Genomic DNA, 17,847 nt, shown 5'->3' with positions numbered 1-17,847 from the left:
GTCACTGTTTTATTTCCAGTACCCTTACTGAACAGGGGTCCTTGCTTCCACCTGACTGGGCTGGACTTTCCTAACCCTGCTGTGTCCAGACACAGGCCTCACAGAGCTCAGCGATCCGAACACGCTCACCTGTGTGTAGGATTTTGTAGATTTTCCTTGTTCCTTACTTTAGTAAAAATGCAAGTTTATTTTTCTGTTTTGCTTTGTGAGGCTTCCAAGAGAAATACAGTTGGTACTTGTTTATCAACTAACAAAATCTTAAGTATTTTGATTTATATTTACATTTTGAGGATTTTTCACTTTAATGGAAAAAATGGAAATGGCAAGTTTCATTTTCTGTCTGACATGAGCATCTTTTTGTATTTCCCAGAGAGAGCCAGACTCCATTCCCCTTTACCTAGTCACAGCATTTAGGTGCCTCTAGTGTTACATTTTTTACGTGTGTGTGTGTGTGTGTGTGTGTGTGTGTGTGTGTGTGTGTGTGTGTGTGCGTGTGTGCGTGCGTGCGTGTGCGTGCGTGCGCACTCAGGGCCTGGGAGCTGTCCCTGAACTCTACCACTTGAGTCACAGCTCTACTTCTGTCTTTTTGGTGATAATTGGAGATAAGAATCTCACAGTCTTTCCTACCCTAACTGGCTTCAAACCATGATCCTCAGATGTCAACCACCTAGGCAGCTAAGATGACAAGCATGAGCTGCTGGCACCTGGCTCAAGTTGTGATGATTGTAAGATTAAATTTGAAGTAATATAGTCTTCAGTGCTGCTGTTTTGATGACCGTAGAGTGAGCAGCTATGCATCACATGCCACATAGGCTCTGTCTCATTAAGCACACAGTCTGTGCAAGAGGTGACTGTACTTTGCCCAACTTGTTCACATATGTGTCTCCAACAAGAAGTGTGCATGTTAGCTAGAGCAACCAAGAGATTAGCTGAAAACTACTTAGAGAAACCACATCAAATAATGATGGCTATGTACAGGTCACAATCCAATTGACTACAAGGAACATCCTACATAGCTTTATTTTAAAACCTTCCAAAGTAGGATGTTCAAAAAAATACTTAGCTGAGAGGGATGACTTGTCTCAGTGTCTTTTTTGTGACTGTCGTGATTGAGCTGATCTTTCCTGCATCACATGCGATCCCTACTGGACGCCTCTGTGACTTATGGCTCACATCCTGGCAGGCACCAAGGCTAGTATTACTAACTAGACAGAATTCAGTTTCCTTGTCTAAAACTACTCCTAGTCCAGGTGATTAGTGGACATCTAATCGTTTCTAAAGAACTCTTCTTTTAAAAACCCTCTCAGCTGACTGCCTACCTGCAGTTAGTCTTGCCATCAGAGATGCACCTCTGCTGCGTATCTCTTCTACTCCTGCAGCTGTTTCATTCTGTCTCATTGTAGGGATGCAAGGAATGAAGAAGGGTCTAGGAGTGGCCGGTGGAAAGAAAGGGTGATACTTGCTTTGTGTAGATAAATGTGTTAACATTTATCCCTTTGCTAGAAAATTAAGAAGCCTTTGCTAGCTGCAGGACACCCCTTGGACATTTCAGCGTATAACTAGATCATGTTTTTGAACTTTCCAGTTTTGCTTGCTATCTTAGAACATTCTTAACACCGAAACATTAAGATAATCATTATAACATTTAAAAAGCTCCCTTAATGGCCCAGGGTAATGAGATGGTGGTACTCTGGCAATAGCTAGTTCCTAAAAGTATTATGGAGCAAGAGTTCTGAGAGGGTTTGTGAATTTGCTACCAGAAATCTATGAATATAAAATTTTGTATAGAGAGTAATAATTTTCATTATTCCAGAGATGGAGGTCAGTGAACTAAAAAACTGAGAATTGTATCCATCTAGCAAGCACACGGCCCTGAGTTCAAAGAAATACCATCTTACGGTGCAGTAAACGGTACCTAGTTCAAGACTTTGAAGGATTAAAATGTAAAGGGTTTGAACTAAAGGTGCAGCTCAGTGGCCTTGCTTGGCATGCTTGTACATAGTGCTGGATATGATTCCCAGATAGCCCTTCTACTCCAAAAAGACTAAAGGATTCATTTGCAATGCACTTTAACATACTTATTTCCTTTCAGAAAGCAATAAGCATTTCAACGAAACTATTAGGCTTTCAACACTGGCCACCTCAGAAAGAGAAGATCATACAGTTTTATTTTCAACTACAGGTATGGATAGACTTACATGTTGGCAGTTCTTTGCCTGTGTGTAAGGTGTTGGAGCAGAGAAAAGGTGGAGGGAGTAGAGTGTGGAATGTCTACCCTAGAGCTCTGCACTGTCAAGCACCTCTGGGTTTGTACATGCACAAATTAGGAAGTGTACATGCACAAATTAGTCTCGAGAGCCAAGGATGTGGCCAGTGTCCCCTGACTAGCCTGGAGCAGGGACTCATCTGAAATCACCTTAGCCTCAGCATGACACTACTACTCACCCCTGAGGGTGTACAGTGCTGAGTATGTGAGAGAGCCTGTGGGCTGGAATCCAGTCCAGTCTTCCTGCACTTATGTGAGCACACTCCAAAAGCTTATGCGGAATCAAGTCTGACACAAAGCTGTAGCTATGCAGCACACATAGGAGTCCTTTACTGTACCTGAGACCCCAGACTCGATGCACAGGGCCACAGGGCAGGATGGGCAGGGGAGGCTCAGTCAGACAGAGGATTCTGAGTCATCTCACCACAGACCCAGGAGTCAGTGAGACAGAGGATTCTGTGTGATCTCACCACAGACCCAGGGGTCAGTGAGACAGAGGATTCTGAGTGATCTCACCACAAACCCAGGGGTCAGCCAGACAGAGGATTCTGAGTGATGTCACCACAGACTCAGAGGTCAGCGAGACAGAGGATTCTGTGTGATCTCACCACAGACCCAGGGGTCAGTCAGACAGAGAATTCTGAGTGATCTCACCACAGACCCAGGGGTCAGTGAGACAGAGGATTCTGTGTGATCTCACCACAGACCCAGGGGTCAGTCAGACAGAGGATTCTGAGTGATCTCACCACAGACCCAGGGGTCAGTGAGACAGAGGATTCTGTGTGATCTCACCACAGACCCAGGGGTCAGTGAGACAGAGGATTCTGTGTGATCTCACCACAGACCCAGGGGTCAGTCAGACAGAGAATTCTGAGTGATCTCACCACAGACCCAGGGGTCAGTGAGACAGAGGATTCTGTGTGATCTCACCACAGACCCAGGGGTCAGTGAGACAGAGGATTCTGAGTGATCTCACCACAGACCCAGGGGTCAGTGAGACAGAGGATTCTGTGTGATCTCACCACAGACCCAGGGGTCAGTCAGACAGAGAATTCTGAGTGATCTCACCACAGACCCAGGGGTCAGTGAGACAGAGGATTCTGTGTGATCTCACCACAGACCCAGGGGTCAGTCAGACAGAGGATTCTGTGTGATCTCACCACAGACCCAGGGGTCAGTCAGACAGAGGATTCTGTGTGATCTCACCACAGACCCAGGGGTCAGTCAGACAGAGGATTCTGTGTGATCTCACCACAGACCCAGGGGTCAGTCAGACAGAGGATTCTGTGTGATCTCACCACAGACCCAGGGGTCAGTCAGACAGAGAATTCTGAGTCATCTCACCACAGACCCAGGGGTCAGTCAGGTAAAGGATTCTGAGTCATCTCACTATGGGCCCAGGAGTCTGCCCATTTGCTTGGTTGATAGTTTTATTTATTTTCACACTTTTTAACCTCCCAAAGAGGTGGCATATTCAGCCCTAAGTTTTCCTAGAGCCAGAGCATATAGCTAGACTATTGGCAAAGCCCAAGAGAAATGTCTGCACACTGATCAGAGGGAATGTGTGTGCTGGCCCGAGCTACACAGTGAGAACAATCCGGGTTTAGTTTGCTGAGCCCTTGATAAGCCAGATTCACACAGATGAGGAATATCTGTGAATCAAAAGTCCCAAGAAAGCTGAACACAGTGGCCTGTCCCTGTTATTGCAACTACCTGGTAGTGATTGGGAGGGTGGTGGTTCAGCATCAACCCAGACATAAGAGTTCAAAATCCTATCTAAAAATTTACTGAGGCAAAACAAAACACAGCAAACTGAGGGTGTAGCTAGGTGGTAAACTTGGAAAGTAAAAGTTTGGTTGAACCAACAGCTTTCTTTTAGGTGACATTCACTGCAAGGTTGTTTTTTGTTTGTTTGTTTTTGGTTTTTTTTGCCATTCCTTGATGACCCACCGTGGTTTGTCCTGGGGTGTCTTGCTTATCTTCAATTTGAGATCTTGACGCTAAGTGCTGGGATTATAAGTGTATCCAGCTTACATGTTTGATTCTTAACATTGTAGGGCCTGGAAAAATCCAAGATGAAGGTACTGGCAGATTCAGTGTCTGCTAAACCCTCTTGTAGGATTATGAGTGGTCACCTTATTGCTCATCCTCATATAGGAGGGCAGGGGTGGTTAGAGCAGACGGGCCAGGACCTGGTAAGCACACATGAGCACGCGGGGTTCTCAGCTCCAGTGCCACCACATGGGGCAGAACCTCAGCATGCAGGTGTGAGGAGGGCCCAGGCCCTCAGTACAAGGCAACACAAGGTAATTGGAGTTGGGATGGACAGGAGACAGGACCAGGAAAAAGCTTTGTAAGAGACAAGGGGATACAAAAGATTAATATCTTACTCTGGAGAATTGGTACACAGGGATTTGACCACTAGATTAGGGGAATAATAGTAGTGATGGTGTGAAAAGATGTAAGTTCGATTATGTTACAGTTTAAGAATTCTATGAGACATCCAGATGGAACTATTAAGTCTTGAAAATCTGGTGTATCCTTTGGAACTAAAGACTGGGATAGGTGCGTGCCCTGGGGAACTCTTAGGGTCTACTGGAGTCCAAGGCCCTGTGGATATGACCAAAAGGCAGAGTGCCGCGGGAGCACCTCAGGCAGAGGAGAATCGGAGCCCAGGGAGGGGAGACTGCAGCGTCCTGACAAACAGCGTTACACAGCTGCAGCCAGAAAGAAATGGAAGGTAGGGTAGAAACAGCTCAAGACTGTAAGTCAGCCTTGAATCTCAAAATTAGGAGTCTTTATATGATTTAAACGTTAGCCTATTCAGAAACAGCAGAAGCCAGAGCACAGTAATGGAACAATGATTGGAAGGAAGATCAAGGATATAAAAAGAGATATATTTGTACATAAATTGTTAAGATGATTTATGAATGAATAAATGTACACATTTCTTTTAGGCTTGCGTGGGTGTGATGTTAGTGGGTCCAACAGGTGGAGGAAAGACAGCAGCCAGAAAAATTTTAGAAAAAGTATTAATATTGTTACCAATTATAGACACCTTATCAATCACAGAGAGGCGATCTACTTCAAAGGTAAGTATTCTATTAAAATATTTCTCGATTTGTTTGTATTGTATTTTATACTTCAGTTAACATTTTCTTTTTCACTGTGTTTTCATTGACTATTATTTCTCATTTTTAGTTTTATGTGTGTGTGAATGTGTGCATGTGTATATACACATGTGTACGTGTGTGTGTATACACCTACACATGGATATGTGTGTATTTCATAAGGAGCATATTTAGGAAGCAGGCAGAATCTCAGGGATTATTGTTGTTTGGTTCATCCTCTTTAGTTCACAACTTCTCATTAGTCTGGTCAAGATATTTGTATTTTAGTTTAATCTGTCTTTTTGTTTTTATTATCTGGTCTCATTTCTCTTTATCATTGAAATGCTCTTTAGTGCTTTTATTGTGTGTTCTTAGGTATGTATGTGTGTTTCTGGATCACAGTGTAACTCTGCCAGATCAAATTCACACACACACAACTCACACACTCACTCACACACATGCTCACACCTGTACACATGCTCACAGCCACATGTACACACACACACACACACACACACACACACACACACACACACACACACACACACACACACACACACACACACACACACACACACACACACACACGCTGGTCCCTAATGACTCAAACCTAGAATCTTAATTACTCTGAAGATGGAGATCTGAGGATCTAGTTCCAAGCCAGTCTGAACAGCCAAATCCAAAAGATCCTTATTTCCAGTTAACCAGGAGAAAACCAGAAGTGGTGGTGTGGCTCAAGTGATAGAGCACCAGCCTTGAGGAAGAAGGCTAAGAGTGTGAAGCCCTAAATGTAATCCCAGTACCAGCATGCACAAAAAAGAGAAATTCGTACAACATTGCTGTTATAAACATTTGTGCATGAATTGTTAAGTGTCTTGGGATTGAACTCAGGGCCTCGCTACCTGAGCCACGCCCTTATCCCTTTTGTTTTTTACTTTTGGAATAGGCTCTCAGTACTTTTGCCTGAGCTGGCCTTGAACTCATAGACTTCTTACCTCTACCTCCTGAGTGGTCGGGATTATACATAAGTACCACTCCTGGCTCACAAGCAACTGCTTCGAAGAGCATAGAGTACATGGCGTTTCCTGAGGCCCAGTGCTGTACAATCTTCACCCCTCTGCCATTTCAAAGCCTTCTCACCACCTCATGGTGACAACCAGCTCCTCCTCCAATAAGGAATCAATCGCTTTCTGTACCCTCCCTGCTCTCTGACAACTACCAATTGCCTTTCTGTTTCTATGGATTTCCTACTCTGGATATTTTACTTAGAAGGCCCTTTTGTCTGGCATGTGTTGTTGGAGTTTATCCAAGGTGCAGCATGTATCATGTATCAGTATTTCATCTCATTATAGGCCTGAACAATTATAGTAATTGTGTATCCATTCATCACTATTTGTTACGCAGTAGATAGATAGTTAGGTTGTTTCTACCTCTTAGATATACCAAATATTGCTATGACAAACATTCTTACATGAACTTGGCAGGGGCGGGGAGGGGGATACATGTTTTCATTGCTCTTGGGTATGTACTGGGTCATATGGTAAATCTATAGTTAATGTTTGAGGAGCCATCATAAATGTTCTCCACGGTACTTACACTGTTTCAACTTGTCATTAACAATAGAGGAGACTTTCTCTTTCTCCACATCTTTCTTAACATTTTTTCTTTCCCCGTTCAAGCAGATATGAATATCTCATGATGAAGTTGATTTATGTTTTCTTAATGAAGGATGGACATCCACTCCCCTCCCATGTATGCATTGGCCATTTGTTTATCTTCTTTGGAAATGTCCAATTTTATCCTGTTTTTAAAGATTATCTTTTTGCTTGTAGAATTCACAAACTTTATAGACCAACACAATGACCATTTGCCTTGTGAAGGTTAAAATGTGTTTATAACTTTAACTAAGTATCATTATCCTGCAATACTGTGAAATTGATGCAATCATTTAATCTCAAAATTATTATAAAAAAGATTGTCTTTTTGTTTCACAGTTGAATTCTTTGTATAATCTGGACATGAAACATGATTAAATGTAAGATTTGCCTATTTTTGTGTTCTGTGAGTTATCTTTCCCCATTCTGGATGATGATGTACAGAAGCCATTGATTTTTATTAAATCCAATTTATTTAGTTTTTCCTTTATTGTTTATGCTTTTGGTGTCAGATCTAAGAATGTATAGTTAAATCCAAAGTCATAAATACCTCTTGTTTGTAATGGCTTACAATTTTATTTCTCACATTTTTAGTTCATTTTTGTATATGCATTGAAGCAGGGACCCACCTTCATTCTTCTGCACCGGCTGTGTGCTGTCTGTTCCATTTGCTATAGTCTGTTCTCTCCCTCTTGCAAGGGGTTGCTGCCCATGTCAAGACCACATTGCTTGGGTTTATTTCTGGACTCTGGCTTTTAGGCCATGGCTATTTCTCTATCCTGATGCCATAATGTCTGGGGTTTGATTGTCATGTGATTTTATAGTGATATTGAAAGTGGGAAATGTGAATTCTCTACCACACTGCCCTTTTGAATGTTGTTATGACTATTGAAGGCCCCTTTGAATCCTTCTCATTTCTGTACAAAGGCCATTGGAACTTGGATAGGGATTGAATTTGTCCTAGTCTGTTTTCTGTTGACATAGCCACATACCCAAGCCTAAGTACTTTATAAAGAGACCCACTCAGCTTACAGTTTAGCAGGGTTAGAGCCTTCCTGAAAAACCATGACGTAGCCGATGGTGTCTTGACCTCTTGGCAGCAGCTTGTATGAGGAGATAGAGATGTAGTGAGATGGTGTGTGAGTCTGTAGTCTATAACTAGGACAAAGTACCTGTGGAGGCACAGTGCCTCCTAATAGGAGCATGTGGTGGTCAAGTCCTGCTTGTTCACTGTAGCCAAGAAACAAAAGGAGACGAGAATCTCAGTGACCCAGTGTTCTTCCCTAGACCCCTCTCCCAAGACTCCACTGCATCCCAGTAGAGTCACAGACTGAGATTCGATGTGAGAGACGGGAAGCAATGGGTGCAGGGGCTGGGCTTTCCTGCTTGTGACACCCTCTGACAAGAACCAAGTCATAGGCTGGAGGCATGGTTCAGTGTCAGAACACCTGCCTAGCAGGCAGAAGGCCCAGAGGTCAAACACCAGTATCAACAAGAAAAAAAGGAGTCGAGTCACTCTATGAGACTGAAAGTAATCCCTTCTGAGGGTGATAACCATGCCTTGACCCCACACCATACGGGCTCCTCACTCAACACTGCACGCAGGGAGCCAGGCTCCCAGCTCAGCGGTGTTTGAGGGACGCACCCCCAACCCATATCCAAACCACAGCAGCCTTGAATCTGTACATCACTCTAGGACACATCACCATCTTAACAGTAGTTTCTCAATCCATGAATAAAGGATGTATTCCTATTCTTAGGTCTTTCTTTTAGCAATATTTTTGAAGTTCTCCTATTAGTAAATTTATTTTTCAGCATTTTATTCTTTGGATATTGTAGTAAAAGAAGTTGTTCTTAAAATTTCCTTTTTTGATTGCTTTCTGTTGCTGTTCAGAAACAACTGACTTTGGGGTTCATTTTACACCTTAAAAATTTGTTGATTAGCTCTGATAGTTGCTTTATGAATTCTTGTGGATGTTCAAAATATATAGCATCACATTATATGCAAATAGAGATGGTTTTGTTTCTTCCTGTCCACTGTGTTTGCCTTTTATTTCTTTTCTTGCCTAATTACTTGGCTAGGACTTTGAGTTGACTTGACATTTTTCTCTTTTAATGTGTTTAATAAGTGTTATTTTGGTTCTTAGTACTTTCATTGCATCTCAAAAATGTTGGCATTTTGGATTTTCATTTTCACTCATCTCAAAGTATTTTTTAAATATCCTGGCTATCTATTCAGTGACCCATTGGCTGTTTAAATATTTGGCATTTTCTGTTAGTCTTGCTTCTGTTTCTAGTTTCATACCTTTGTGATTGGTTAAGATAACGTGGCCTAACAGGTGATCTGTCCAGCAGTATGCTCCATGTGTACTTCAAAAGGAAGCATGTGCTGCTCAAGTAGAGTGCTTTGTACAGTGTTAACTCTGAGTCACAGTTTTGTTATGGATCTCCATCTATGTGTTTTGTCTACTACTGAAGATGAGTACTCATGACTCCAAGTGCTAATGCACAACCACACATTTTCTCCAGTTCTGTCATACAATCTGTGTATTTGTTATTGGATGTGCATGTGTACAATAATTATTTTATTTGCTTGACAAATATACTTTTTCATCAATATATAGCATCTTTGACCTAAAATCCATTTTCCTGATATAAAATCAGTCCCATACCAGAACCCTAAACTCTAGGGGTTCCAAAATTAGTATAGCTACTAGCCCCTCTCCCAGTTACTGTATATGGAATAATTTTATCATGTTTTCTCTTTTAAACTTTTAAAATGATTCATATAGTTCCACTTTCAAACTACTTAAAGTCTTGTTTGGGAGTCTGGAATAAGTCTCCTTTATGCAGCAAATATTATTTTTGGTTTTGGATTTTTTTTAGTCCTCTGTGTTATTCTCTTTTAAGTAGTAATCTAGATTTAAAATAATACTGATAATGAAAGACTTCTGTATTTTGCTGCTGTTTTCCTGTCTTTTTATTTTCCAATTGTTCCAGTGCTGCTGTCATTAAATATTTAATTGTAAAAATTTTAATGGAATAACATAGCAATTTGATAGCCATTATCACCCATTTAAGAATAATTAGTAGTTCAAAAAAGACTATATATTATGGATAATTTTACAATGTCAGTTTTCACTGTTCCTTTTAAATTGCTACCTTTTCAGAAGATTTTTCTTTAATGAGAGGCTCTTAAAAACCTTCATAATAACAGTGCAAAAATTAAATAATTCTATCATAGTTACTGTCTTATAAGTAACACCAAATTTTTCTCAGATTCCAGGAAGAAAAGGAAAAGTAGATATTTGTGTTTTAAATCCAAAGTGTATTACTCTTGGTGAGCTATTTGGACAACTAGATCCTAACACTATGGAATGGACTGATGGGTTATTAACAGCAGCAATTCGAAGTTATGTGTGTTTGAATAGTGAAAGGTACTCAGAAAATGATGGTGATCCTGAACTAAAGTCAGAAACCTTATCAGTAAGTTTAATATGGAATACGTATTTTCATTTGACTAACACACAATTACATATTCAAAGACCAGGACTAAAGTATCTTTGGATACCTGTTAGTAGTATATGAGTAAATTTAAAGGTATTATGAGCAGTTTTTAAAAGAAAAAAGTGTTATTAAAAACAGAGCATGCTGTTGTGTTTTTCAATGCCCAGTAACATGAGATGAAGACATTTGCTTCCAAAGGAGCACAAAGTGAATTAAGTGTGCCTGAGGTACCCTGGTTACCCTGCCCAGCAGTGCATCCTGAGCCAGTAAGATAAAATCGCGTTAGTAAATAAAACAATGGAAGATTCTTCAAAGAGTCATACAAATGGCAAACCATTTTAAAAGTCTTATTCTTGTTAGTAATTAGATTACTGGCAAATTTTATCAGCTATATCATTGTAATTGAAAAGTATCACAAAGTAAAATTTTACTTATTTACATATGTAAATTTACAAATTTTAGGTTTTCCAACTTGATTCCTCTGATACAACAGATACTGATAAGTTTGTGAATAATACAGAGAAAAATGTTAAAATTAGAGAAGATCACAGTGAGTATTATTAGTAAAGATGATTCATTACTATAGAAAACAAACTTTGAGCCAATAGGAGCCATCTTTATGTCTTTAAGTGCTTTTTTTTTTTTTTTTGGTCCAGTCATGGGGCCTGAAGTGTGGGTCTGGGCGCTGTCCCTCAGATATTCAGCTCAAGGCTAGCGCTCTACCACTTGAGCCACAGCGCCAGTTCTGGCTTTTTTCTTATGTGGTGCTGAGGAATCAAACCCAGGGCCTCAGACATGCAAGGCAAGCGCTCTACCACTGAGCCACCTTCCCAGCCCCTTTAAGTGCATTTTTGATTAGTGATATTCTGTGTTATACAACTTTTTTTCTCCAATATTTATTTAAAATGTGTATAGTATTACCACATACACTGTTGCAATATATATTATTATTTATCTCCTAAGGCTTACCTAGCCCTTCATTTTATAAGTGACTATAATCTGCCATTAGAACCAAGTAGATACTAAAGGTGGCAAAGGCATGTGGAACAGCAGACACACACACCATGGTAATGCTCCTGAACTGGGACTCCAGGCAGTCTTTCTGTGACCATCCACAACAGATTGTCTCAATGAGTTGCTCATCTGATTGATACATGCTGGATATTTGGCCACATGCCCCAGAAACTGAAATGTGCATACAGTCTGGTCCCTGGTCCTTAAGAGCTGATGGCCTGCTGGAGGAGTTGAAGCCATTGCTTTGCCTGGTCCAGACTGAACCACCTAACAACGTGCTCTTCAGCAGCACATTTATGACACAGACTTCAAGAGAGACTTCTATTGCTGCTTTACCTTCCTGAAGCTTTACCTGTCATTTTGAAAAGAGTACAGTGACTTACATATTGAGTTTTCTTATGGAGTTTTTAGAACAAGCTGTAGGACAGGGTTTTCAGCCAGTCAAGCCCATCTTCACACTGGCTTCTTTATGGAGCCTGACTCTACTCTTTGATTCTCCTGGGCTAGGATAATACCTTTAGTGATAACTCTTCTGTCTGCTGTGTAACCTATGCATGTTCCCCTCTCCTGATGAATAGATTTTCTGCAATGGAGTGCAGTGGTGGACACAAGCATGTGTGCTGTGGTCTGAAAATTTATATCCTTCCCAAGATTCAAGTCTTAAAATCTTAACCATTAGGGTGAGGCTATTAGGAGGTAAGGCTTTGGGGAGAATGGGTCACAAGAACCTATGTGGATGGAATTAATGCTCCTGCAGAAGAAGCCCAGGGGAGACACGCTTGCACTCCTGAGAACAAGAAGCCCACCCTCACCAGACCCTATATATGCCAGTACCTTGGTCCAGAGCAGCGAGAAGTAAACTTGCTTATAAGCCACCAATTCCACAGCAGCCCAAATGGAACCGGTGCATAAAGAGGCATGGATTAGTTCCAAACATGATTTGTTTCTTTCTTCAAAGGGTGTCTGTTTACCTTTGCTGTTCACCAGGGGCAACACATCTAAAAAATGTTTCTCAGTAAAAAGGAAAGATTGACAAATCATACTATTAAGAAAAAGATAAAATCAATCTCCATTTTCTCCATTATCCCATTCGACAGTCTAAGAATGCTCAAGGCCTTATCAAGTATGTATCATGAATCTCCACATGTAATGAATACTAGAGCCCACATGTAAGTGTCACTTCTTTTCACTCTCATACTGTTGTGCAGGTGAAGAATGTCTAGCACCGGGCTCCAGTGCAATACAGACTAGTGTACACACACATCAGTGTTTTCCCAGAACACCAGTTTTCATCTAAATCATAAATTTTAAAAATGCAATGAGAGCAGCCGAGACTGCTCCTGACCACATTAACAATACTGTTCTCTCCAGATCTTGATTGGAAGTGGGTTGTCTTTGATGGCCCAGTAGACATCTTGTGGGTGGAGACCCTGAACTCTGTGTTGGATGATACAAGGACACTGTGCCTGGCAAACAGTGAGAGAATTGCACTGACCAACACAGTGCGTCTGATATTTGAAGTGGACACTCTCTCCAAAGCCAGTCCTGCTACTATTAGCCGGTGTGCGATGGTATACATGGTGAGTTCTCTTAAGCCAGTGTGCAATGGTGTACATGGTGGGTTATAAGCCAGTGTGCAGTGGTGTACATAGTTCTCATAAGGTGTGTGCGATGGTGTACGTGGTGAGTTCTCATAAGGCAGTGTGTGATGGATGGTGTATGTGGTGAGTTCTCATAAGGCAGTGTGTGATGGTGTATGTGGTGAGTTCTCATAAGGCAGTGTGTGATGGACGGTGTATGTGGTGAGTTCTCATAAGGCAGTGTGTGATGGTGTATGTGGTGAGTTCTCATAAGGCAGTGTGTGATGGATGGTGTACGTGGTGAGTTCTCATAAGGCAGTGTGTGATGGATGGTGTATGTGGTGAGTTCTCATAAGGCAGTGTGTGATGGTGTATGTGGTGAGTTCTCATAAGGCAGTGTGTGATGGTGTATGTGGTGAGTTCTCATAAGGCAGTGTGTGATGGATGGTGTATGTGGTGAGTTCTCATAAGGCAGTGTGTGATGGATGGTGTATGTGGTGAGTTCTCATAAGGCAGTGTGTGATGGTGTATGTGGTGAGTTCTCATAAGGCAGTGTGTGATGGTGTATGTGGTGAGTTCTCATAAGGCAGTATGTGATGGATGGTGTATGTGGTGAGTTCTCATAAGGCCGTGTGTGATGGTGTATGTGGTGAGTTCTCATAAGGCCGTGTGTGATGGATGGTGTATGTGGTGAGTTCTCATAAGGCAGTGTTTGATGGATGGTGTATGTGGTGAGTTCTCATAAGGCAGTGTGTGATGGTGTATGTGTTGAGTTCTCATAAGGCCGTGTGTGATGGATGGTGTATGTGGTGAGTTCTCATAAGGCCATGTGTGATGGATGGTGTATGTGGTGAGTTCTCATAAGGCAGTGTGTGATGGATGGTATATGTGGTGAGTTCTCATAAGGCGGTGTGTGATGGTGTATGTGGTGAGTTCTCATAAGGCAGTGTGTGATGGTGTATGTGGTGAGTTCTCATAAGGCAGTGTGTGATGGTGTATGTGGTGAGTTCTCATAAGGCAGTATGTGATGGATGGTGTATGTGGTGAGTTCTCATAAGGCCGTGTGTGATGGTGTATGTGGTGAGTTCTCATAAGGCCGTGTGTGATGGATGGTGTATGTGGTGAGTTCTCATAAGGCAGTGTTTGATGGATGGTGTATGTGTTGAGTTCTCATAAGACAGTATGTGATGGATGGTGTATGTGGTGAGTTCTCATAAGGCAGTGTGTGATGGTGTATGTGGTGAGTTCTCATAAGGCAGTATGTGATGGATGGTGTATGTGGTGAGTTCTCATAAGGCAGTGTGTGATGGATGGTGTATGTGGTGAGTTCTCATAAGACAGTATGTGATGGATGGTGTATGTGGTGAATTCTCATAAGGCAGTGTGTGATGGTGTATGTGGTGAGTTCTCATAAGACAGTATGTGATGGATGGTGTATGTGGTGAGTTCTCATAAGGCAGTGTGTGATGGTGTATGTGGTGAGTTCTCATAAGGAAGTGTGTGATGGTGTACATGGTGAATTCTCATAGGTGGTGTGCAATGGTGTGTGCGGTGAGTTTTCAATACAGATTTTTTTAACAATGTGTGTTGCTTATAATAGTAACTAGCCACTTTCTGCAGTAGGTTAAGTTACTTTTACCTCTGGACCAGTAAAGTGACCCCCAATAATTCAGACGTTTATGTCCCACAAAGCCTTGTGATTGAGTTTATAGTTCATAATCATAGTTGTGACCTCTTCTCCCATAGGCCGAGTGTCAGCATGTCCATAGCTCTGAGCGAGCAGGACTTTTTATGTAGACAGGCTAGGCTGCTGATAGGAATTGCATTTCCAATAGAAGAAAGATTTCCCGAGGCCCCTTATTATCCCATGTTTCTTATAACGTGGGAAACACATCACTGAGACTGGTGAAGAGGGAGAAGACACACAAAAATAAGGATTTGTCTATGGTTAGTCTTGGCTCTGATGTAATAGTCTGAGCCAGGTGCTGATGGCCTCTAGATAGTCAGGAAACAGCCCACACCTGCATGGGATCTCAGCATATGCCTGCTGATCATCATACATTGCCTGATGTCTTAAGAAATACCATGCTTAAGAATCTCACATCATCCCATGACCATTTTCCCTTCAATAAATAGTCATTCATCACAGGTGTGATGCAGTAAAAAGATAGTAAGAAGGTAGGAGAATTGTTGCATTTCCATAAGACATTCTATGTTTTATTTTGTATCAGGACCCTGTTGACCTGGGATGGGAGCCTTATGTTCAGACATGGCTTTTGAAAACTTCTAATATTATGAGTCAATCAGGAGTGAACTGTCTTGAATTATTGATTAAAAAAAGTGTCCCAGAGGGTCTGCGATTTATAAAGAAATTTCAGAAATTCCAGCCCTTCCCTGTGCACAGCATAACAGCCGTTACAACCCTGTGCAGAATTCTTGATTCTTTCTTTGAATTCATGAGTACGAAAGGAGGCTTTGGACAAGGTGAGTTTTTATTCTCCTAATTCTAATAATGACATTATGTGTTATCTAGTCTGTGACACTTTATCAATTCATGATAGATTTTATAAAAGACAATAAAACAAGAGGCCAAGAATTTTCAGCCTATTTGAACCAATGGCAGACCTGTGCATTAAAAAACTAATCACTTATAGAAAAAGAGGACTTTAAGTGGAGGAAGAACATGGTGAAGTGAGAACTGCTGTTTAAATTGACTGCTCCAGAAATGGTGTGGAAAGTGCATCTGAGTGGAAGAAACTGGAAATGAGGCAGGCTGGACAGTCAGTGATGAGGAATCCTGAGCTAGTATGGTGGTATGAGTGAACAGACACCAAAACAGTGCCTATGTCAATGAGGGCGGGGGGAAGGGAAAGAGCAAGAATCAGTCTCTAGTTTCTGACTAGGGAGCTTGAGTTGTCACCAACTGAAGCAGAATTTCAAGAGGGCTAGTTTCTAAGAAATAATGGATTAAGTTTTTACATGTAGATTGTGTGGGATATTCAGTTGAATTCATCCAGCAGGAAGGTAAGCTCCAAAGCGGGTCCAAATTTGGCATTCATCAGCATGAGCGTGAATGAGGTCATCCAAGGAGAATACCCAGAATGGGAAGGACCCACAGAGGAAGAAGCTGAGAATAGGAAGCAAGCAAGCAGACAGAGGCAAAAAATAGACCTTAGAAGATGCCTGTGGACATCAGTTAACTATAGGAAGGCCTCTCATAGGCCTTGGGAGAGATGAGCATTACAAATGTGTCTGGGTAAGGACTTAGAAACCTGAAAGTTGTCACCTCTGGTGAGTTCAATTCTTCCTACAAAATTAGAAGTGAACTTAATCCAAAGATGAAAGGTAGGTTTGAGGTAAGTGATAAAGGCTTGGTGATCATTAAAAGACTAAGAAAATATGTTAATCAAGACCAAATGAAGAATTGATGATTTAGGTTGATGGCTCATTTGACCTTTCCTGTGGGGAAGAATGAACATGATGTTAGAAGACTTCCGGAAGCTCTCGGGTAACCCTCTTGTATGTGAAGCATGGTCAGCCCACAAGACTTCCATTTGCTTTCTCTTATTGTGTCTTATACCTGCTGAACAAGAGCAACTAGTCCAAGTTATGTAATTGGAAACAAATCCAGTTTGTATCAGCTATATTCTCTCTAGAGTCATTAATTAAACAAATACAGAAACAAACATAGATCAGATTTGTTTCATCTACCACTTAGCTAAGTTTAGCAAAGGAAAGCCAACAGTACAGTATTATAAAAGTTGCTCCTCATAAGGCACAAAAGAAAAATTAGACATCAGAATTAAAATCTGTACACCAAAAGATACATATTAAAAGATAACCCATAGAATGGGAGAAAATATTTGCAAATCACATGTAGAGGTTAATATCCATAATACATAAAGAACATCCACAAAAACTCATTAGCAACCAATTCAAAAATGGGCAAAGACTATGAATAGGCAATTTTTAGAAGAAGGCAGACATATATGACCAGCAAGCAGGTGGAAAAGCACTTAGTATTACCACTCACTATGGCAATAGAAACCAAACCACAGTGAGATACCACTTCACACACACTGGGATGGATGTTACTAACAGTAACAGATATTAGCATAGCAGTGGAGAAACTCATCAAAAATAAAATGCTATGAGCCAGTATGGAAAGGATTATGGTAATTCCAATTTTGCACAGGTATTGAAAATAACTGAGAGCAGGAATTCAGACATTTGCATGCAAATGTTCATCTAGATAAAAGGTGGAAAACCAACATAACATCTGTCTGTCAGTGGGACAGTGTATAAACAAAATACAGCAAGGAAAAAATAGGTGAAGTAATGCAGGAGGAGGAGGAGGCAGATAGAAAACTTCTTTGAACAACTTAAACATTTACTAACATTTTCAATAAAGCTTTTACGAAAATATTCAACATTACAAGAAATAGAAGTAAATTTTCTTTGAAAGTAGGATGAATCTTTTCTGTCAAATAGTAGGATTTTCTAAAACAAAACACATCAGTGGCTACAGTGTGCTGACACATAAACTTTAACGTAAGGTACTTGAAGTACAGTGATTCTTCCTTCTTTGGCAAGCTATTTGGAAATGTTTGTAGACAATATTAGTGTACTCTGCCTTAGTATCACTTTTTGTGGAGCCATGATGTAAAGAAATAATCCAAGAGGTGCACAAAGATTTATGCACAAGGAGGTTTGCA

At 41.1% G+C, this 17,847-nt stretch overlaps 1 protein-coding gene across 1 annotated transcript in view; it reads left to right on the top strand.

The window, feature by feature from the left end:
* Dnah14 (dynein axonemal heavy chain 14) overlaps nucleotides 1-17,847 on the top strand; it is a 170,970-nt gene that overhangs the window by 58,612 nt on the left and 94,511 nt on the right. Inside the window, 6 exon segments of the mRNA XM_070023147.1 lie at nucleotides 2,093-2,182; nucleotides 5,224-5,358; nucleotides 10,311-10,517; nucleotides 11,001-11,088; nucleotides 12,924-13,132; nucleotides 15,364-15,616. Of these exon segments, the coding sequence (XP_069879248.1) occupies nucleotides 2,093-2,182; nucleotides 5,224-5,358; nucleotides 10,311-10,517; nucleotides 11,001-11,088; nucleotides 12,924-13,132; nucleotides 15,364-15,616 (982 nt within the window).

The sequence above is a fragment of the Dipodomys merriami genome, unplaced genomic scaffold, assembly GCF_024711535.1.
Source record: "Dipodomys merriami isolate MVZ:Mamm:240054 unplaced genomic scaffold, mDipMer1.0.p SCAF_158, whole genome shotgun sequence".
In the NCBI taxonomy this organism is placed as follows: Eukaryota; Metazoa; Chordata; class Mammalia; order Rodentia; family Heteromyidae; genus Dipodomys; species Dipodomys merriami.
Note: the sequence above shows the minus strand (reverse complement) of the source record. Positions and strands in the feature narration are given on the sequence as shown.